We start from the raw sequence: 25027 nt of genomic DNA, 5'->3' as shown, positions 1-25027 counted from the left end.
TGCGCCGACGTACACTAAAGGAGACGCAAGTTCTATTGTGGATCTTACTTTTGTCAGCAGCAGCCTCATCAGAGGAAACTACGACTGGAAGGTGATGGAGATCTACACGGCCAGCGATCACAATGCGATTCTCTGGGAAGTATCAAAGGACCAGAATCCTAGAAGACCGGCTAAGAAACTTGACATCGTTGGGTGGAAGGTGAAATCCTTTGACCCAGGTGCTCTAGTAGCTGCCCTAAATAGTGAACCGCTTACTACTGGATCTGCAGAAGAAATGACCAAGGACTTGATGAAGAGAGTGACCCAGGCTTGCGACACCTGCATGCCCCGTAAACGGGGCATGAACCAAAGACCTTCGGTGCACTGGTGGAACGAACACATCAGCTTCCTACGGAAAGAGTGTCTCAAGAAAAGAAGAATATCTCAGCGTGGTTATCGGCGGCCTGACTCAGCGGAACTAGTCGCAGAATACAAGAAAGCTCGTCGACATTTAAACAAAGCCATCAAGGATAGCAAGAAGAACTGCTGGAAAGAGCTAATCAACGAGGTGGACAAAGACTTGTGGGGTAGACCTTACAAGGTAGTCATGGCACACCTGAAATATCAGCCAATGCCGTCTCCTACGTGTCCTCAACTCTTACAGAAGATCGTGACTGCGCTGTTTCCACGACAGCGCGTTTTCAACTATCTGTTGACACAGGACGAACTGAATGATATTCCACCTGTCACGAATGAAGAACTGATGGAAGCTTGTAACCGCGTCGGGAATAATAAAGCACCGGGATTGGACGGAATCCCTAATATTGCCTTGAAAACATCTATTAAAGCAGCGCCAGCGTTATTCCTCGACGTCTACAACATCTGCTTGAAGGAAGGGATTTTTCCTCGGAAGTGGAAACAACAACGGCTGGTACTACTTCCTAAAGGGAAAAAGCCACCGGAAGAACCGTCATCTTATCGTCCACTCTGCATGCTGGATACAGCCGGTAAGATACTAGAACGTATAATCCACCAAAGGATAGAAGCAGTTGTCGATCCACTCTTGGCAGACAATCAGTACGGATTTCGGAAAGGACGATCAACCCTGGACGCGATCAACCTGGTTGTCGGTATAGCCAAAGACGCAATCGCCGGTACCAGATGGAAGGGGGGAACGAAGAAATATTGCCTGGTGGCAACTTTAGACATAAAAAATGCCTTTAACTCCGCCAACTGGGATTGCTTCATGCAAGCCCTTCAAGAGATGAACGTATCAGGATACCTACGAAGGATAGTCGCTAGCTACTTCACAGATAGAGTCCTGAGATATGACACGAAGAATGGTCCAAAGGAGTATGATGTTACTGGAGGTGTACCGCAGGGTTCTGTTCTCGATCCACTTCTCTGGAATGTCATGTACAACGGATTGCTGAGACTGAAACTACCAAGAAACGTCAAACTGGTAGCGTACGCGGACGACGTAGCCGTAGTAATAGTCGCCAAGCATCTTGATGAGATAAAACATATGTTTGCTATCACCTTTGAGCGAATTAACCAGTGGATGGACACAGTAAATTTACAACTGGCTAAACAGAAGACCGAGGCTGTACTTATCACTAGCAGAAAAGTGGTGGAAACGATCAATCTAAACGTCGGAGACCAAGAAATCACATCCCAACCATTCATTCGATATCTGGGAGTGATGCTCGATGCCCGACTTAACTTTAAACAACAAGTTGAACACGTGACCACCAAAGCATCAGCAGTAGTAGCCAACCTAGTACGATTGATGCCCAACATCGGTGGCCCGAAGCAGACAAGGAGGTCATTGCTATCATCAGTAGTTACATCGGTCCTCACATATGGTATATCCATTTGGGCCGACGCACTTGAGATCCAAGAATCATGGAGGAAAGCATGTCCAGTTTACCGACTGAGCGCGCTAAGAGTAGCCAGCGCCTTTCGAACAATATCAGAGGAAGCAGTGTGTGTCATTTCCGGAATTTTGCCGCTCAGAGTCCTAGCTGAGGAAAGACGTAACCTTTACCAACGAAAGAGGACAACCGCACAAGGTGCCGAGGAACTCAGAGCTAAAGAACGGCAGAACAGCATCGCGCGATGGCAATCGCAGTGGGACGCCGCGACAACAGGGAGATGGACACATCGTCTCATACCAAGGATTGACGTTTGGCTTAACCGGAATCACGGCGAGGCCAACTACTATCTGACCCAGATGTTGTCAGGACACGGCTGTTTCCGGGAGTACCTTTATCGCTTTAAGCACGATAATTCCCCAGAGTGTCCGTCTTGCCCAAGAGTTGCTGAAAATGCGGAGCACGTTTTCTTTGAGTGCCCTCGTTTTAACCCACAGCGTGATGAGTTAGAGAAGATCCTGAACAAGAAAAACACCAGAGTCAATAGTAGAAGAAATGCTGTCATCCGAAGCTGCATGGAACGCCACAAGCACGTTTACCACCGAAGTGCTTACAGAGCTGCGTTCCATTGAAAGAAAAAGGGCAAATGATAGAAACTAGAAGGAAGGAAAAATAACACCTTAGCCACCAGAAGGAATAGCAGTAGCTAGATCCTCCCCTCACGAAGTAATGCCTGACGGCGGTTTCCATGAGGGATTAGAGGAAAGAAGAAAAGGGGTTTTAGGGTTTAGTGGGTAGGGGCGTTAGCGTCGAGTTTTAGTATGTCGCTGCGTCGAGTCGCCACATATCCAGGCCGAACAGCTATGCCTGGAATCCGTAAGAAGGATTCCCCCCCCCCTAAGATAAAAAAAAAAAAAACACACACACACACACACACACACACACACACACACACACACACACGCGCGCGCGCGTACGGACATCACCGTAAAAATAGTCAGGGAAGCTACTTAGGGCTTCAAAACGTCGAGATCTGTTGAAACCTCGATTTTTGCAAAACGGGGTGAAAACAATAACTTACCGATTTTTCGAAAATCTTCGATTTTCTTAGCGGGAAGTTAAAAATACTTTTATTAAGAAAATTTTCTTGATAGTTCTTTTCTTGATTTCAGAATTCTGATTAAAGATCTACTTAATGTTTAAAAGTATACGTTCTCTCGTCATTATTGGTGACGACAGTTTTAATTTTTTCCAATTAAAGAAAGCAAACATATATAATAAATATATAAGTAAAACAAAGAACAAAAATAATATCCAAACCAGAAAAGAAGTAGTTAAAAAAACGAAGATAATGTAAATATTTAGGTAAAATACAATATCAATCTCTTAAAAAAATCTGACAAAAAAAGAAGCTCATGAATCCTACAATTTAACGATTATTTTGACAAGGGTATGATCGTTTGACAGGTTGTTGGCCTTAATCGTGCCCTCGAAAATTTTAAAATATACCTAATAAATGCCCACTTAGAAATTTCAATTCATAAAATCTTTTAGAATTTTAAAAATACTTCGGCTCACCTCCCAATTAACGGCCATTTATTAATCAAACTAATTAATATTCAGATAACTATAAAAGGAAAATAAAAGTTAAAAATTGCTTACTTTCGGTTTACCGTCTACCGTTCCACTGATATACCCACATACATTAATACTAAATACAATATACAACATATATACACTGTTAATTTTATTATCACAGTTACGCTGTCGCTGTAATCATTTAAATGATACGCTAAAAGTATTCACTGACATTAATAACCTATTCTCAAGATAAAAATATAATTTAATGGCATTTTTATATTTTTATTTTATATAAAATGCTGATAATTTCACCCCGTTAACGAAATACTTAGAGAATAATTGTTTTGATTACAAATAGATTCAAAAGGTAAATTCTTTTTTTTTGTTTCGAGAATTTTAAATTGATTTTTCAGACGGTATTGAATCTGACTTGAAGTTTATCAAGAAATACTTTCTGTTTAATAGCATATCAATTAAGGTAGTTGGGTCATGCGAGATGGGTCATGCAAAATTTCAAGAAACCTTCCAAACTTATAATATAAGTAATTAAATGCATAATGCACATGCTGTTAAAATTTGGAGACGATTTACTACTTGTAACCAAAGATAATTGCAATTGAAAATTACATTTTTACATAGGTGGTATGGGAAAAGAGAGAGAAAACCGCGAAGTTTTATTATTTTTGTATTGAAGAAATTTTAAGAATTTCACGAAAAACTAATATTACTTAGATTAATACATGTATAATTACCCTAAAAAATTCTGGAATTCCCTAACACATAGTTTTTGAGAAATCATTGATAAACTAGTAAAGTACACAAATAAAGTCATACGTGGAAGTAAATGAGCAATAGCCCGTAAGAGAGGCGACACTAGCGAATGAAAAAGACAGTAGTAGCATAAACTATAGGTTGGGAAAAAACTACCTTAAAAAGACATAAAATTTTTTTTCTTAAATCAAGTTTATTACTCTGATTTTTTCCATTTTGATTTGAATCATTTTCTTACCGCATTTAGTTAATTAAAAGTTTCCATTGATGTAGAAAGAGATGGTAATACTTAATTTCTCAAGTGCTTCCAGAGATGACGCAGTAGTATATTTCTAAAACTTTACATGAAATAGGTGTTTTTAAGTCACAAGAGTGGTAATTACAAAAAAAGAAAAAACATCCAAAGATCTAAAAAAATCATAAATCATTATTTAATTTTAAATAATACTAAAATCAACAATCATCTGTTTAACCCTTTAATGTTCTGGAAGCGCAAAGAATCTCGGTGTGAGCTGTTAGGGGAGAGAGCTAATCATAATCCGTTATGCGGTTGTGTGAGAGACGGTGTAGTTGTAGTAGTGTGTCCATGCGTCCCTTTCTACTATTTTTCGAGCCTTATCTCTAGGAAAAAGACTATAGCTCTCTCACTTAAAGAAAAAGACATATGACTCAAATTGAGAGTAGGGATTCAAGACCGAACATTAAAGGGTTAATATTTTGTTTTATTGAAGAAATAAATTGATGAAAAAAAGTATTCTAGAAAAACTGCACTGATAGTTCTTAAAAATTTCTCTATGTGAAATATGTTTTTCAAAATTTTTTTTTTGCTAAAAAATCCTAAAAATTGTCAGATACCTTTTTCTTTTATTATCATTAATTTGAATTATTTTTTTACCGCGTTTCATTAAAAACCTATCCACAGATTCGGTAGAATCTGGCGCCAAGTTCCGTTCAAATCTGCTGTAAATGGAGCGCCAGATTACCGACTGTGTTTACTGTAAGCAGAACGGTATTTTGAGGTTGCAAAATTTTATTTAATTCTACGGTACTTTTTTTTCCTAAATTGTATATTATAACAGTAATTCATACTTTATTTGACTGTTATTAATTAATTATATTCACTTACAACAATTAATCTACTTGAAATTATTAAATTTAATCAGCACAAACTATAGCAACGCAAAAATTTCGATCCTGACTTTTTTTTTCGATGGGCAAAGTGATCTGCCACAGACTAAATAATTCGAGAATGCATAGTAATCCTTCATTAGATGGGAAACTACAGTTAAAAAAAGATATTTCACAGCTTGCATCTACACTCGCCAGGGTGCGCTGGAATTATTTTTACATAAACTGTAGTTTCAAGGGGATAGTTTGCTATAAAAAATGCAACCAACGCGAGATTTAAGTTGGTACCAATTGTAAATTTTTATTATAATTACAAAAAATACTAAAATCCGAACAAAAACAGTTTCACTGTGAAAAAATCGCGCCGAGTCCACGTTCATAAGACTATTAAGGAAAAAAAAATTTGTTTTTTTCTTTACAAAAATATATAAAATTAAAAAATTAAAAAATCCAAGTAACCGATATGATTGTTTATGATTTTCGGAAATTAAAAAAAATTTTGTTATAAATTTAAAAATTAAGAAAAAAATTTTGGAACGTAATTGGTGTGTGTCATTGTGTATTTCAATTTTTTTAAAGTCCTAGTAAATAGATTTTACGAATTTCATTAAAAGTAAAATATTTTGCAACCGCGCACACTAAATACGTTCCAAATTTTTTTTTTAATTTTTAAATTTGTAAGAAAATTTTTTTTAATTTCCAAAAATCATAAACAATCATATCGGTTACTTGGATTTTTTAATTTTTTAATTTTATATATTTTTGTAAAGAAAAAAAAAAATTTTTTTTTCCTTAATAGTCTTATGAACGTGGACTCGGCGCGATTTTTTCACAGTGAAACTGTTTTTGTTCGGATAACTATTTCTGCTAACATTTTCCGAAAGATGGCATTAATTTGCTTCTCGAGAACTCCAAGAGATGGCGCAGTAGTATATTTCTAAAACAATACTAGAAAAGGGTGTTTCTTACGTTAAAATAGCGGTAATTTTTTAGTAAGATTTAAAGAAGTGTAAGGATTAAATACAGCGAATTTCAACCATGTATGCACTGCAAAAATTAAAGAAGATTAGCCGAGACACATCACTTATGAATAGGGAGTAGAAGCCCACCCGCACACGGAGACTTAGTACCTTGAATCATAGCTTAGGTTAATTATACAAAACCATCAATTACATCCCTTTAAAATATATTTGAATTAAAATAATTTAAAGATTGAATAAATAATTTTCCCAGAGGTGAATTAACTTACGGCTAAAAGAAACAAAAATCTCTACACGTGATTTATCATCGCGTAATAATTTAATCGCATATTATTTTTATACTTTAAGACATGTGTGTGTAAGTTAGTGTGAGGTATTTTATGTCATAAACAACCATGATCAATGCGTAATTTTCTGCATATGATGTAAATTAAAAATCATATGACTACAGGTGTATCTAATAGGGATACGGAGGTCCTAAGCGGATAAAAATGGATAAAATGGTTAAAAACAATGGTAATTTATGTTTAAGAAAAAAGAAATTGATGATAGATAAAAATAAAGCCAAGTTTGATCGTTAGTACTGATTATGAATATTTTTAGTCTTTATGTATGTTTTTATTATTATTATTATTGTTATTATTATTTATATTAAGTTTCTTAGGTTAGTTGGCATAGCAAGAGTCCCATACTATCGAATCGTACGACCATTTATCACGCCATGGTACTTGAGATACCTTAAAACAAAGCCATGGGAGCGTTTTGAGAAGGGTTGCCGTACCGTAGTGTTGGTTGAGGCCTCTTAAGAGTAAGAGGGAAGATATCTTTGGAATATTGGCGAACTGAGATCTGGTATTATATGGATATAGTAGCCAAACAGGAGAAAGTACATGTATAGAGGATTATATTCATACTGTGAAGATGAGTAAGCTTTAGTATTGGTATTGGTATTGGTTGGGTTAGAAGTACGGGATTGCCATAACACTGAGAAGTTTACGTTTACGCGCCGGCGCCGGCGCCCCCCGCGGCCTCAGACGTCCGCCGACCATAATACTCGTAGGTTTAGGTTCCACTGTTTAACTTGCACCTATATCTTCAGGTATTATTGTGGCGCCTATTTTTGCGGGTATTGATTTTTTTGGTAAAAATTAAAATTTTTTTTACATCTCATTTTGATAAAAAAATTGATTTTTTCGGTTGATGATTTGATTTCATCACAAAATTATGATTGATTAAAACGAAAAAGACATCTTGAGTTTTATAAAAAATTTTTAATATTTAAAGGATACAAACTTGAAAAATTAGATCGAACATTAGAAAGAAAAAATTTTAATATATATAACCACAAGCGGGATTCGATCCATAAACCGTAAGCCTACAAAGCTTCGTAGTGTTTTATAAATATTTATTATTAATTTTTCCTTTTTATAACTTTTAAATCAACTAAACTGATAATTTTTTTCTGGTTTATTTTAAATAATCAATTTTATTGATATCTACGTTTTTAATAAAATTTCATATCTAAGAATTTTTAATTATTAGAACTTTTTAAATTATTTACTTGACTAAAAAATGCAAATATCAAGCATATTTTTTTCAATATTGAAGAAATAAAAAAAATTTTTTGCTAATGAAGAAATTAAAAGGAAATTTTTAACTTCCTGCTAAGAAAATCGAAAAGTTATTGTTTTCACCCCGTTTTCCAAAAATCGAGTTTTCATCGGATCTCGACGTTTTGAGGTCCTAGAAAGCTTCCCTACCCGAGACAAAATTAAAAATATATTTTGAGCCTCCGCAACCTACTCGAGGAGTTATAGGCTGAAATTATGATTTGAGATTTTTTCAACTACGATGACGCGTATATCAGAACTATAATTTCAGCCTACAAATGGTATTTTTGTCCGCTTTTACCAATCTTAGGCTGAAATTACAGTTTTAAAATCATAAATTGAGCCTACTGAGCCTACATTTCTACCTCAAAAAAGATTCTTATTAATAGGATATAGGCGAGGGGAAAGAAAGGAAAGGGGAATGGGTTCAAATAAAAATGGCTGCTGTTGGCGGGAAAAATTTGAAATTAATTAATTCCAATAAAATTTTTAGGTGTTTATTTTTTATTGGAAATTAAAAAGACAAATTCAAAACACTAATTTCTTAAAATAGTAATAATTTACCCATGTTTTTAACAGAGCATTTTTAAGTGTTAAAAATATCTATAATAAACAGTCTCAAGGTCATTAAAAATACTCACTATCTAAATTAGATAATCATGCTAAATTACCAAATAAATATTCCTTTAAATTTTAAACATTTTCTTAATTAAATCATAAATTAGTGTAATTTTTTTGCTCATCAGTTAGCATAATATTAGAATAGTTTTGTTGCTGGTCAATATTTTCATGACTGGAGTACATGAATACGTTATTTCTTTCATCAGAAACACTTGTATCCATACATGGCCATTGAAATTTACTTTCACCCGGAACAGGTGAGTAATTATTGTCAAATATATTTTGATGAGGAGTACTTACAGGATAAGTTTCTCGGTACTCATAATTAAAATGTTGATCCTGGTAAGAAGCTGATGAATATGATGAATACGGATAACATTGCTGAACATTTGATGAATCGTATTGGCGAGGCATCAACAATGAATCAGTTGATGATTGTGTAGGTCGTAAACCTAAATCGTGGTCATATCTAGGGTCTGGGTTGACCTGCTGAATGCTCGAGGAATCATGTTGGTTAAATATCAACGGTGAAGCAGTTGATGGTGTTGAATCTGAATCTTGATTGTAAGCAGCTCCAGAGTCTCGGTTCATGGATCCAATTTTGGGTGGATATAGTAGCTGTTTTGATCCAGGCGACGAAGGATTTAAACTGCATTTTTGGACGCTGGTACCAGTAGTTATAGTTGTTTTGCTGGCTAATGTAAAGTTTTTATTTTTTCTTTTATTGGATGCAATTTTATTTATGTGCTGAATAAACTCTTTTTCTGTAATTAATTCTTCAGAACGGCTATTAGCCCATGCTAAAAACAAAAAAAAAAGTTCCATCAGTATAAACTCCCAATTTTTCAACAAAAATATAAAATTATAAAAAAATTTTTTAGGCTTCATTACTTACTATATAATGCATTAAATAATTGAGAATTAATAGGTGTCCGTGATGTTACGTTGCCTTTGGCACAAAAATTACCTACATTACTGCCGTAAATCTGTATCAATGCTTCTTTAACTAAATTCTTCCAATCTGATAAATTCGAATTCCCACTCTTTTCTGTTCGCTTCTCAGTATAAGTAATTGCAGACTTTGGAAAAAAAATGTTATGTTCTTCTGAAATTTGGGCCTGTAAATAAAAATTTTAATGTTGAAAAAGTATTAAGTACATATTAAGTACAAAATATCAAATATAATCATACCTTTGTAGCTCCAGGTATTAAAAAACTATAACGTGATTTTTAACAAATTTTTGTACTCCAGACGTCGAAGGTAGTATATTATTATGATTAATATGATAAGGTTCATCAGTTTCAATGGGTGAGCTCTGATTATTCTTAGAATTATTCACAGTAGATTGATTTGATTGTAGCAAATCAATCTCAGTAAGGTTTGATTGCTCACTGTTATATAACTGAGGACTAATTTTAATAACTGGCTTTTCTATTATCATAGAAGGTGTACTTGTTTTTTGATTTTTCGAATTACATCCATTGAGTTCAAATAATGGTTTTTTTTTTTTGGTAATGTGTTCTAGACTAGTCTTTTGGATTTTACTAGCTTTATTTCCTTCTTTAAGTTCTTCTTGTAATAATCTTTTTTTATCAAGAACTGATCTAAAAAAAAGCTTTTGTTGTATCGTCGCAAATATTGCCATCCTCATCAAGTACAATATTTTCCAATTGATTTTTGTCACCTGTGTTAAAAGTTAAGATATATTAAATATATGTAATTAAATTATCAACGAAATGCCAACAGAGACTTATATTACAGCAAAGTATGATACTGAAATCAACAGACATCTGACAATTTTTTAGATTTTTATAAAAAGTCAATTATAAAAAATATTTTTAATGAATATGCACTTGTAATTATTTTTGATTTATTTTAATAAAACTTTAATGGAATTATTTAGTTTAATTTTTATTAATTTAATTATTTTGATTTATCCAAATAAAAAAACAGTTATAAAAAAAATATTTTTAAAAAATATGCACTTGTAATTATTTTTTATTTCTAGATGTGGAATTTTTTATAAGAATTTTTCATAATATTTTTATAGTTGCAGAAATAAAAAAAAAATTGGCAGATGTCTGTTAATTCCAGTATCATGAAAATATAACCTCACAAAGAGACCAATTCAAATTTTTTAATTAAATACATTAAAATATATTTATACTTACTGCCAAGTTCGAGAATTTTCACGTCAAATCGTTGACTAATTAACGTGCTAGAGTCTTCCCAAATAATTTTAACGACATTACCTTTCTTCCTCCGAGTTTTAGGTAACTTCGATGTCTCAACAACGAATCTCTCTCTTGTACTAATAAACCATATTAGAGCATAAGTGAATTCCTGCATTTTCTGTTTTGTTGGGGGTATTGTGATTTTAAAAATATTATTTAACCCGTTTAAGTATCAAGAAAGAGCTGGGACACAAACAATATTAGACTCAATCTTATCGAATATGGCCGTCCATAGAAATGTTTTTGTGGATAGTACATAACCTTTTAGGGAGTTCAATAAATAATCAAAGCTATTGAAAATATAAATGACAGTTTATATTAACTTATAATTTAAAAATATAAATTGCTATAAATATTTAAATATTAGTCACAGAAAATTTATCGCAGCACGTAATTATAAACAAAAATGTCGAACAAGAATTTTCATGATTTATCTAAACGAAGAAAGAGAGACTACCTCAATAGTATTTATAGAATAAATAATGTTCCTGACGAAAATAATTATGAAAATGAGGTAAGTATATCATTGATCATAAAAATTTATAGTATTTTCATCAAATTGGAATATTAAAAAAAATTAGGAGCGCTAATGTAAATAATGTGATTCGGAGGTTTTGTAAATTGATAAAGTAGAATTTAGTAAACAGAATTTATAATTAAATATTCCCAGAAATTAATTTAATTCTAATAAATAATATAATCCAAAAAATATCGTTGTAAATAAAACTACTGTAGCAAATTTCACTGAGGAAAAGGTTCAGAAAGGTTCCCTCGGAATACTCTACCTGACAGACATCTAGCGCACCTTTAGTGTTGCCAGTGTCTTTACTAGCAACGCCAACTTAAATTAAAATTTACTCTGTTACTTTCCAAAATAATAATTTTAGGTTGAGAATCTACCGTTGGTCCAAGAAAACAACAATAATAGTTTTGAAAATGAAAATAATTCAGCAGATGAGGATGATACTACTTTGGATGGTATGCCAGAGTTGCAGAATACAGCAGATTCCAGGACAATAGATTGTATCACACATCAGAGTAATACTGACGATCAAGTAAGTAAACAATTAAAGTATATATCAAGCAAAGGTGATATTTTCATATTATTTTGTTTATAAAAAATAAGACTATTCATGTTTCTTCATTATAATAAAATATGACTATTTTCAGACTTCAAATCAAGATGTCTGTGCTCCTAATCGTGAATCAAGGAAAGATGGGGAAAATCTTGACTGCTATGAAGAAATAGAAGAAGAACAGGAAGAATAGGAACAGATTTTTACCGATGAAGAAAATGAGGACGAGAACCAGAAGAACAATAACAATCAAAATTATGATCTTCCTCTTTACAATGGAGCTCCGTTGACCATTTCACAGAGCATGTTGTTGATTGCAACTCTATTAATTACTCACAACGTCAATCAATCATGTCTTACCGACATTATATCGATCATCAATTTGCACTGTTTAACCGATAGCCTTCATAATAATAGTTTATTCAAATTTAAGAAATTTTTCGCTTTAGGAAATCACAACTTCAAAAATCATAAAAAACATTACTATTGTTCTAATTGTCTAAAAAATCTAAATTCATTCATTGATGCTTGTCCAGAATGTTTAAACAGTAAACCAGCACATTTTATTACACTATCTATTTCTAATCAATTACGTGAGCTGTATAATAGACCAGGATTTTATCACCGACTACAGCACCGTTTCCGTCAGCAGGACGCAAATTTTAATAATATTAATGATGTTTATGATGGTTCTCTATACACAAACATAAGAAGGAATGGTTATTTATCTAATCAAAACAACATATCATTTATGTGGTACACAGATGGTGTACCGGTTTTCAAATCATCACACATCAGCATTTGGCCTCTTTACTTAACAATTAATGAATTGTCTTTCAAGGAACGAACTAAACGGCATAATTTAATATTAGCTGGACTATGGTTCGGTGATAAGAAGCCTGATGCAAATTTATTTATAGACAAACTACATTTACAATTTACAAAACTTCTGGAAGAATCAAATTATATTTTACCTGACGGACGAGAAATATTTGTGCAAGCCGCATTATTATTTGGTACGTGTGATAACCCAGCTAAAACGCATTTCTTAAATTTTAAACAATTCAATGGTTTTTATGGTTGCCCAGTATGCTTAGAACCTGGAGAAAGTTATCGATGTCCAACAGGAGGAACAACTCACGTTTATAAATTTACTGATAATCCAAGTATGCGAACATTGGAGCAGTCTCGAGAGTATGGCAACTTAGCACTATTGAATAATAAAGAACATTTTGGTGTAAAAGGACCATGTGCTTTGTCGAATATAATGCCAGATTTTATCGCTGGAATGGCAATTGATGAAATGCATTGCGTTGATAATGGCGTGGTGAAAAAACTCTTGTCTTTATGGTTCGATAGTGCTTACAGTAGCTTTCATTATTCACTGTACCCTGTAATTGAAGTGATTAATGAGCGATTGACAAGCATAAAGCCACTGAAATTTGTCCATCGATTGCCTCGAACCTTACAAGAATTAACTCACTTGAAAGCTTCAGAATTAAGAATGTGGTTTTTTTATTATTCACTTCCAGTTTTGTCTGGCATAATGCAAAATATTTATTTCGAACATTTTATGTTACTAATTACAAGTATTGCATATCTAACTGCTGACAGCATATCCAATGAAATGATTGACAACGCACAAATTTTATTAAATAAATTCGTCCATGATTTTGAAACACTCTATGGACTTCAAAATTGCTCTATCAATGTGCATTCACTCCTTCATTTACCGGAATTGGTTCGTAGGATTGGACCTTTATGGTCGACTTCTTGCTTCGTGTTCGAAGATTTAAATGGACAGTTTTTAAAATTAATCCATGGTACGAGGCATATTGATTCGCAAATCGCAAGCACACACGGTCAGGTTCTTCGAATGCAACAATATCAAGAACAATTACCCGATGGACCTGTAAGAGATTTTTGTATTTCTAGGAAATATGGAGTAAAAATTTGTGAAAAGTTATTTAGACATTGTTATAGTGTTGGGACATATAGCTATTTCGATGACTTTCCGCAATTTTTACATCGTGCAGTACATCATTTATTACCCATCCGAAACATCAAGAAATATTATCGATTATTAAAGGACGATAAATTTTATATCTCAGATCAATATTCACGTGATTTAAAGACAATATCATCTGATGTGCAGTACATTGATAACACGGGTACACCTCGTTTTGGCAGGATTTATTGCTTTACTAAAATTACAGAGTGTGAATGTTTAACTGCATGCCATTGCAATGGCATTCATCATGCAATAATTAAGAAGTTCGAATTTAATAATGCATTTCAATTATCATACAATAATATAAAAATACCATATTTGTATGAGTTCTGGACAACTGAAGAATACGTAGCTGTTCCCGTGCAGTTTTTAAAGTCTGTGTGCATTTCTATGGAAGTAGATAATCGATCATTCATAGCTATACCAGTTAATACTACGGAGTTGGAGTGATGAATTATTCTTTGTAATGATAGAAAGCAATAAATGGTGTCATTTATTTTGTATGTTAAGATTATTTAAAGTTTTTCTATCAATTATACTTTTATGCGGTTAATTTTTTATTTATTGGCTACTATTCAAGTAAGTTAAATATTAAAAATTCTTCAACAAAAAAGCGATTTTTATTGTAAACAGAAAGAAAAATTTCTTGACTGAAGAACAAAATTCTTGGCTCAAGAAAATTTTCAGGTGCTTGAAGGAAGACCAAATATGTGATGGCCGAAGTAAAAATTTTTCTTGAAATTCTATTCTTGGTGGAAGTGATTTTTTCTTAATTCAAATTATCATAAATACTTAATATAATAAATTTTTCTATTTGATCAAGATTTTTAGATACTTTTTAGATACTCAGGGAAGCAGCGCCACTTACTTTAGCTGAAAAAAAAATTTCCTCACCTTGAGAAAATTTTTCTCTTCAATATTTGATACCCATTTTATATTACTTTAGTGTGCAATTATACATATTGAATGAAAAAAAAAAAAATGATTCAATATTATTTGATCTTCCCATTTGACATGTTAACCAATATTAATGAAAATTTACTTCTATCTTTATATTTAATTTTTTGGAGCAAAAGAGAAATTTTCTCAAGACAAAAAAAATTACTTCTGTCAAGAACTAAATTTTTTGGAGCAAGAGACTGAATTTTCTCAAAACAACAAGATTTTCTTGACTTAAATAAATTTTTTTAGATAAAGATACGTATTTTTTAAAGCAAGAGAATTATTTTTGTTGGGATAAGTGAAATTTTTTTTCGCTCAAGAAAATAATTAGGAAGAAAAATATTTTCTTGTCTCAAGTGAGCCTTTTTTTCTGTATAGTCATTGATTTACAAATTCAAGCTATTCTTATAATTAAATGATAATTTTTTTCATGTCGAAATCATTTCTTTATTTTCCTTTTTATTAAAAGAAATATATATATATATATATATATATATATATATATATATATATATATATATATATATATATATATATATATATATATATATATATATATATACAGAAAATGAAGTTTGTTTGAACTAAGAAAATTGTAAAGAAGACCGAATGTCTTTTGAAGCAAGAAGAAATTTTCTTGAAATAAGAAAATCTTTTTTTCCTCGAGAATTTTTTTTTCTGCGTATAAATGATGACACTGATTTTTATATTAAAAATAAAAAATCAAAGCGAGTTATGTTAAAATATTTCTAAAATTTGATAATTATTTACAAGTGGGGTCAAACGTATTTTTTACCATATCTAGGTGAAAAATTAACACTTTTTAATTTTTTTTAATCTGCTTGTTTTTACGGTGGATTTATGGTGATGATATCGAAAATATCAGAAAATTAATATTTCGATAACTTTTTTGCCTTCAAAAGTTGGAAAAAATTTTGGCTCTTTTGTTTTTGGATAAAATTTCTATTTTATCTTTTTTTGATGTTTTTGATATATTTTGTTTTGAAAAGTACATAAAAAAAACGAACAATTTAAAAAAAAAAAAATTTGAATATCACCATTTTCTAAAAAATTTATAAATTTGTTAAAATTGTGGTAATCAATTTTTTTTTAATTGTTCATTTTTGTTTCATTTTCAAAAAAAATATATAAAAATTTTCTAAAAAAAATTTCGATCAAAAAAATGAAAATGGTAGACCCCACTTGTAAATAATTGACTAAAATTTTATATAGGATAAAAACACATTGTATAAATATGTTTTAACTTTACACGTAGTTGCTGGCTACTGGTGTTCTCATCCTCCTTATTACAGATGATATTTAGATGATAATAAGCAACCAAGTCATCTAACATTTTTGGAAATTTTTTTTTAGTGTCATTTACAACATGTTTAATATCAAACAAACATATATAAACCCGAATTTGCTAACGATAAAAGTTATAAAAGAATATTAGCTGAGACATAATTTTTATTTCAACTCTACACTTACAAAATTTTTTGAAAAGATAAAAGTTGAAAATTTTCTAAGTCCAGTTTTTGACTTAGAATTTTTTCGTAATAGTAAAAATTTTATATGTTCTAAAAAATAAAAAGATGGAATCAACCTACAGACCCTCGAAGTAGGTTCGTTAGGCTCAAAATACTGTTTTAAAACTGTGATTTCGACCTCAACAGCCTATTTTTAGGCCGATGAGGGTGAAAATACAGTTTTAAATTTCAATGCAAGCCCAACATCAAAAGAAAGGAGGCTCATGAGGCTCAAATCATATTTTTAATTTCGACTTGGGTGACTATTCCCGCGATGGTGTCTGTATGTGTGTGTGTGTGTGTGTGTGTGTGTGTGTGTGTGTGTGTGTGTGTGTGTGTGTGTGTGTGTATGTGTGTGTGTGTGTGTGTGTGTGTGTGTGTGTGTGTGTGTGTGTGTGTGTGTGTGTGTGTGTGTGTGTGTAAACTTCTCATAACTTTTGAACGGCTTGACCGATTCAATCGCGGTTGGTTCCATTCGAAAGGGCTTGACTGAACTTAGATTTTAAATATACTTTGAAACGATTCGGACCGGTAGATTTTGAGAAATCTCAAAAAAACTACAAAAAAAATTTTTTTCAAATGTGGTTTTTTTGGAATAACTTTTAAATGACTACACTGATCGATTCCAAAAACTAATCAGCTCTTAACATCAAAAAACCACGTTGATCGCCGCCGGTCCAGTCAAAATCGGTTGATTCGTTCGTGAGTTATCGTTGACGAAAGAAAACCGAAGAAAGTGTTTTTTCGGAATTACTCCGAAATTTCTCGTTCGATCAATTCAAACCCCGAGTAAAAACAGAATTTAGCCGCATCACAGCCGAAACACCGCTGCACGGTTTTTTAATCGCCGAAGCACCGCCGCACTACGACTGTGACTATTTTAATTTTGTATGGTCGCCGAAGCACCGCCGTACCATAGCCGCGACTGTTTAAGTAAAAGTGGGTTCGCTGCATTACCGCCGAAACACCGCTGCACGGCATTTTAATCGCCGAAGCGCCGCCGAAGCACCGCCGCACTATGAATGTGACCATTTGAATTTTTTTATGGTTGCCGAAGCACCGCCGCACCACCGCCGTGACAGGTTAAAATTTATCAATTCGCCGAACCACCGCCGCATCACAGCTGTGACGAATTAAAAATTGTCAACTTTTAATAAATTTTGTTTGACCGCCGAACCACCGCCGAGCGACCGCCGTTTGGTGGTATACATTGAAATAAAATATTTGTTGATCATTCAAATAACTAAACCAAATTCTCTCAGTTAACTATGACTTGCAGCGCAGTTGGTAATGTTCGAGACTTCCACGCAGACGACCCAGGTTCGATTCCCATCGCAGTTTAATCTTTAAAATGTTTTCAGGATATTTCGATCGGCTCGCCGCTTCTTTGCAACCCGAGGACGAAATTAAAAATCTACATCAACAATACGACTAAAAAAAATCAATAATTTACTTCAGTCTAATTTAAAAAATTTTTTTTTATTTGAATATTAAGCATTTGAATAAAAGGAGGTTGTACAATAAGTCTTACATTAAAATTTCTAGTCGGGTTATTTATTAATTAATTATTCCGTGATAAATTAATTATGAAGCCATTTTTTATAAAATTGTAGCTATGCTTTAGCATTGGTGCGGCGGTCGTTCAGCGGTGGTTCGGCAATGCGAGGGGGAGTATATTTTTAGCGTGCGGCGGAATATTCCGCCAAACGGCCGTAGTTCAGCGGTGGTTCGGCGCTGGTTCGGCGGTCGAACAAAATTTATTATTTTTTCGTAAAAAATAATAATTTCATTTTTACTCGGGACTTAAAGATTCTTTATGAGGCTTATAAAACTGCGTCGAATGCCACCAACCGCGTGAAAATCGGTTTATTCATTAAAAAGTTATTGCGATTTGAAAATTCAAAAAATAGTGTTTTATCAAACTTTTGAGCTCGAAGAGCTCAAAACAGCATACAATAGTATATTGTGTGACTAGGGATGAAACAAAACGATTTCAGACCAGTGAAGTTGCCTGCCCGAACGAAGCGAGGGCTGGCATCACTCGGTCTGAAATCGTCCCGAGTCGAAATTTAGAGCCTATATAGAACCCTTTAGTCTGAAATAGATCCGACTGAGAGCCCTGTAGTCCCATAGCTCCGATTTTGAACCCACAGGTCCGAACATTCACCCAGAGGACCGATTTTGAACCCTCAAGTCCGACAACATTAGCGTCTTCATAAATTTTTATTAACTACAATTAAATTATTCATGATATAAAAAATTAAAAATTAAAAATAAATTATTAAAAATAAAAAAGTAAAATAATATGAACTAACCCATGTACACAGAAAAAAAAATTTCTCGACTGAAGAACAAAATTCTTGGATCAAGAAAATTTTCGGGTGCCTGAAGGAAGGCCGAAGTTGTGTTGGCCGAAGTAAAAATTTTTCTTGAAATTCTATTCTTGGTGGAAGTCATTTTTTCTTAATTAAAATTATCATAAATACTTGTTACAATAAATTCTTGTATTTTATCAAGATTTTTAGATATTTTAGGGAAGCAGCGCCACTTACTTCAGCTGAGAAAAAAATTTTCTCACCGTGAGAAAATTTTTCTCTTGAATATTTGATACCCATTTTATATTATTTTAGCGTGCAATTATACATATTAAATGAAAAAAAATGATTCAATATTATTTGATCTTCTCACTTGACATGTTAATCAATAAAAATGTAAATGAAAATTTACTTTTGTCTTTATATTTAATATTTTGGAGCAAGAGAGAAATTTTCTCAAGACAAGAAAATTTGCTTCTATCAAGAACTAAATTTTTTGGAGCAAGAGGTTGAATTTTCTCAAAACAAGAAGATTTTTTTAACTTAAATAAATTTTCTTAGATCAAGATACGTATTTCATAAAGCAAGAGAATTAATTTTGTTGGAATAAGTGAAATTTCTTGTGTCAAAAAAAAATTTTTTTTCGCTCAAGAAAATAATTAGGATGAAAAATATTTTCTTGGCTCAAGTGAAGCTTTTTTTCTGCGTTGGAGTCCCCAGAGTTGAACGACGGGGCCAAGCTTGTGCCAAGACTAGACAACTCAGTCTCGGCCGTTCCTTTGGTGAACCAGACTTGAACCAAGACTGGCTCATCTAGCTCTGGCTATTTAATGGTGTGCTAGGCTTGGGTCAAGAGTGGATAACTTAGCCTTGGCCATTCAATGGAAAATCTAAAGTTAATTAATCATGAAGTAAGAGAAGGGTGGGGGGGGGGGGCAAAGCGGACCTATTAATACTAAAATGTTGAAATCCTTAATGTTTTTCTCTGGTTTTACGTTTTTTTAGTCCTTTGCCGAGTATTTGACATTAATTTGTTCTGTTTATTGAAAATAAAAAATTAAAAATGTGGTGCAAAATAAGCCACCTTCAGAAAATGTTTATCATATGAGTTTTTCAACTTGCCTTACTTTTTTTGGCCTTTTACTGAGTTTATGGTATTAATTTTTTTGTGTCTATCGAAATTAAAAAATTGAGAAAGGTGAGAAATCTCAAAAAAATTAAAAAAAAAATTTTTTTTCAAATGTGGTTCTTTTGGAATAACTTTTAAACGGATTTACCGATCGATTCTAAAAACTAATCAGCTCTTAACATCAAAAAACCACGTTGATCGCAGCCAGCCCGGTCAAAATCAGTTGATTCGTTAGTTAGTTATCGTTGTCGAAAGAAAACCAAAAAAAGTATTTTTTCGGAATTACTTCGAAATTCCTAGTTCGATCAATTTGAACTGAAATATTCGTTGTGAGGCTTCAAAAACTGCGTCGAATGCCGCCAACCTTGTAGAAATCGGTTCATTCATTCAAAAGTTATTGCAGTTTAAAAATTCAAAAAATAGTGTTTTATTAAACTTCTATCAGATTTTTGAGCTCGGAGAACTCAAAATGACACGAAAATTATATTTATTAAAAATTGATTTTTCTATCAATTATTTAATGAAAATTTTCATCAATAATTAAAAAATTAAATTTATTAACTAAAAACATTTTTCTTTTTGATCTGAAGAGAAAAATTCTTAAACTAAGAAATTTATATTGGTTTAAGTGAATTTTATTTGATTCAAGAATTTTTCGTCTTGATTCAACACGATGAATTTCTTCAACATTATTGTAAAAATTTATTGTTTAACGAATATTTGTTAGCAAATGCTAAAATTGAAAATTTATTATTCAACCAAAACAATTACATATCGTCAAAATTGATATGGTCTTTAAAAAAATTAAAATTTAATAATTTACAGTTAAATTTTTAATATTGATAATTTTAAATATTAAAATTCATAATAAAATATTGAAAATCCACAGAGTGATGTACAAAGTCTAGAGTAATATAAGGACTTGACTTTTTTATTTTTTTAATTAATAACCATGTGTAAAAAATAGTTAATTTTCGTCAGAACACAATATTAAATAACATAAATTATATAAATATGAAACCATCACACTTCATCATTATATAGATTTAGCTTATGAGAATGATGAGATGTATAGTAGCTCATCGGTCGTATAGTGTAGGGGTTAGGTATCGGTCTAGCAAGCGCGCGGCTCGGGTTCGAATCTCGGATAGGACGGATGCGATTTTCACTTTATTTCTATGATTAGCGAAAGTTAGGTTTAAATAAAAGTCAAACAGTCTGAATTTGCGTTAGCTCTACATCTAAAATCAAATAAAAAAAAATTACGCTTAAAAAATTAATTTTTTTATTATTTCTTATCAAATAGCATGAGGCAGACTTGAGAGTTGACGAGAGCACAATCCTGGTAACCAGACATGGGCTAGTCGTGGCAGCTAAGGAAAATAAAAATTAATTAATAAAAAAATAACAATAAAAGAAGACTCAGGGGTTCAAAATCGGATCTAATTTTTATTTTCATCAGGTCCGATTTTGAACCCTAAAGCGCCGAAAACGGAAATTTGTAGCGCTTGTGGGACCAAAACCGGACCTACTTAAACATGGAAACAGGCTCTAGTTTGAGCCCCTAAGTCCGGAATAGGTCCGATTTTAGAAGGTTCTAAATGGGCTCTAAATTTCGACTCGGGGTGTTTTATCCCGCGTCACACATTATATTTTTCATATAAGTTGCATTAAAAATGCTAGTTTCAATGTCTGGAGCCAACCAGAACTAGATAGTTTCAGACGAACAGCGAAAATACCATTTTATTATGAAACTTATAATAAAATAGAAAGTAATAGTTTATTTTTTACCAAACATTATTCGTAAATTGACAAGTTTTCTTTTATCATTCTTATTTATGCTTAATAACAGAATTATAATATGTCAGTACAGTTAACGGTTAGAATGACAATTATAAAGGTATAAAATAAACAAACAATTGATAGGATTGAAAATAAAGCTGCAACTTTACCTCGCGGACAGAAAATCATTTTCTGTCCGCCGGGAAGAAATAATTGATACCTGCCCGGCATAGTCGCATTGGTCTGAAATTATCTAGTTTCGGTGGGCTCAACAGGCATTGAAACTCACATTTTCAATGCAGGTTATATGAAAAAGCTATTTTTTTGAGCTCGGAGATCTTAAAATAACACACAAATTGTATTTATGAGCTCGAAGAGTTCAAAAACGTCATAAGTGCAATTTCAAGCGTTTAGATATAAAGTTGGCGGGAAGTTGCAGGGATAGCCTTCAGGGTCAACCGTTTTCCTAATTTTTTTATTTTTTTTATTAAAAAAATTAATAAAAATATTAAAAAAAAAAAAACCAATGCCATCTGTTGGCAATACGTTAAATTATGCAGGTGACTGGGTGGGACTCTGCTACGGGTGTGTTGGCGCAACGAGCAAAGCGTGTGCGCTTAAACTCGGATGTCAAAAGCATCATTCACTTAGTTCCTAGATAAACAAACGTAATTAATGTAATATTTCACACAATATTGCGATGAACAAACAAATAGCGAAATTATATTGTGGAAATAGGTAAATCCAAATATTTATTAATGAAAGGAATTTTTTTTCAACAATAGTAATAAATATAAGTTTTATTTTCTCAGTATATAATATGAAATATTCATTGTTTGATTATGATATTGTGCAAAATTTCTGCACGGGTCGGCTAGTTTTTAATTAATTTCAATATAAAGTATCGATTAGAGAAAAAAATATTTTTTTGTAAATACTTATTATTATGATTATTATTCATAAAATTTTGTTGAATCTCGGGTCAGTGTGTATGAGTATATCTTTTACGCGGCAACCCACAGACTTCTCATCGAGATAGGACATCGCGATCTCCACTCCGGGGCCTCAGAGATACAATCAGACACCCAAGAACCTAGAGGGCATGAACAAAGACTACGACGACGCAATGTCATCTGTCCTTGTATTGTGAAACTGATGATTATTTTACAACTGAACAATTTTTTTTATCGATAAAATAACTAAATAAAATAAAAATAACGCCCCACGTGTTTTAGAAAAAAAAAAGTTTTATTTAATTACGCAGTATTTTATCCGTGGCTTTCATATATTATACGGACTTTTATGATTGGATTCGATTGTAAAAATTCTTCGTTTAGTTTGACGATACGAAGAATTCAAAATGACTTATGATTATATCTGAGACAAAGACATTTTTTATCCATTCAAAACTTAACCATCGGCTCTATGAAATAAAATTTTTATTATTTATACTTTTATAAAGTCTTATTTTTGGTGTATCGTACCTTTTTATACGAGTGTATAAAAAGTATGCGGCGTTGTTATATTCACACGTGACTTGTATCATAATGCTAAGATCAGACGTCATGTTGGGACTGGACAACACACGACTTACAGATAGTAATGTAAGATCATATTCACGTGAACACGAGCCTTGGATGTTCTGCACGTGACAAAAGTAAATACGATACGCTGTTTAACATAGCGTTCAATTTACACCGTACTTGAAACTTGGAGTTCGCGGATTGAATCCTACTTACGGTTTAAAAAAAAAAAAATTAATTTTTCCTTAAACATTTTAAGATTAGAAAGTTCTTGAATATTTTTAAATCTATTATTATTCACATAAATGATTTACTTATTTACCGTAAAAAAATTTTGACGGAACAAATGTATGCTTGTAATTTTGGAACTTCAACATTTGACTTAAGATTCTGATTAAAAGGAGGGACCTAAGGTAAAGTACCCAGTATTTAAACAGGTTTTAAAGTAAAACTTATTTGACCCTACTTTTAATATATAAAGATGTAATTATAAGTTCAAATTAGTGATTTTTATAAAAATATAAACAATTTTGAATTGATTGAAGCGCAAAATAATGCAGATAATTGATTATTTATATTTTGACAACGTTTTTAAAATAGACTATGAAAAAAGTAGTAGTTGAACAATCAGTTCTGACAAGCCGTAGTAGTTGAACACTCCGGGAGCAGTATACTGTTCAACTATAGTTGAACTAATAAAATACATGGCAATAGGCATAGCAAAAATTTTCAACGTTTTATTGAAATATCACAAGAAATATAACATATTATTGAATAATATTAAAAATAATACTGCAAATATTTAATATGTTTATTTTAAAATAAGAAATATTTGTATTTAATTTTTTAATTACATTTTTTATGAATGACAAAGCAAATTTTCAATTATAAATCAAAAAAACTCAATTCAAAACGTTCAATAATTTTTAACTACACTAATTTTTAGTCATAAAACTTATTTAAATTGCAGTAATTAATACAAATCACAATGCTGATCACTAGTCTATAAACCTATTAGAGATTATAGTGCTGTTAAAATTATACGGCCTCAGCCTGTTCAAGTTCTGGTTATCGCTTTGAAAATTTGGAGGTATAGTTGAACGCTAAAATTTAATATAAAAATTATAGTTTATGTCTTTGCAAAAAATATATGTTATTTAGAAAAAACTATTTCATTAGATGGTACAATTTTTTTTACTTAAAATGATGATATACCGTTTTTTTTACTGATTGTTCGGTTTACGATTTAGTACCTTTTTCATGAAAAAAATATCAACTATCGGCGATTCTCGATATATCAACTATTAAGTTAATAAAAATATAATTGTTTTGATTTATAATTGAAAAAACTTACAGAAATCAATTACTGTATCATTTAATAATTATGATATGCGCATGTTACTTATAATAAATTTACGGATGTTGTATTATAACAATTCGGAAAGTCTGTTCAAGTACTGGTCCCATTTTTATAAGTGTTCAAGTACTGGGTACTTTACCTTAGCAAAAAATTGGTGAAAACTTTTTATTATAGAAAATTTAATTCTCTACAAAAAATGTATCTTATGATTTTTTTGTAATCTAAACATTTTACCTAGAATTTGAGGTCCACACTTTCTACTTACAATCCCCAAACAGTGAAATTTTTAACAAAATTTTTAAATTTTCGATTCAAAATTGTCGCTTAAGGATTGAAAATACGATAAAATTGGTACATGGAAAGAAAATTTGAAGGAATTTTTACTATTTTACTATCGTAATTCTTATTAAATAAAATAGTTATGGTGGACCATACTTCTTCTCATTTAATCATTTTTACGATCTACTATTGTAAATTTTATTCAACAAACAAGACTAGCAAGAGACTTAAAATCGAATTTTGTAAAGCAAATTATACAAGATGTGTGAGTGAACTTTTCAATTCAACTATTGTAAAAATTG

The 25027-nt window shown here is 31.8% G+C and overlaps 2 protein-coding genes across 12 annotated transcripts in view; both read left to right on the top strand.

Annotated features, from left to right (window-relative positions):
• Nucleotides 1-25027, top strand: part of LOC123271818 (neurobeachin) — a 497397-nt gene that overhangs the window by 386120 nt on the left and 86250 nt on the right. The gene's annotated exons all lie outside the window — the stretch shown is intronic.
• On the top strand, nucleotides 11675-14386 carry LOC123271838. Its single transcript, XM_044738328.1, has 2 exons — nucleotides 11675-11834; nucleotides 11950-14386. The coding sequence occupies exon 2, from the start codon at nucleotides 12160-12162 to the stop codon at nucleotides 14314-14316; it is 2157 nt and encodes a 718-aa protein (XP_044594263.1). The 5' UTR covers nucleotides 11675-11834; nucleotides 11950-12159; the 3' UTR covers nucleotides 14317-14386.

The sequence above is a fragment of the Cotesia glomerata genome, linkage group LG9, assembly GCF_020080835.1.
Source record: "Cotesia glomerata isolate CgM1 linkage group LG9, MPM_Cglom_v2.3, whole genome shotgun sequence".
Classification (NCBI taxonomy): Eukaryota; Metazoa; Arthropoda; class Insecta; order Hymenoptera; family Braconidae; genus Cotesia; species Cotesia glomerata.
Note: the sequence above shows the minus strand (reverse complement) of the source record. Positions and strands in the feature narration are given on the sequence as shown.

Coding starts and splice junctions, on each gene's coding strand:
- LOC123271838 (XM_044738328.1), top strand. CDS start 12,160: ATGTTGTTGATTGCAACTCTATTAATTACTCACAACGTCAATCAATCA.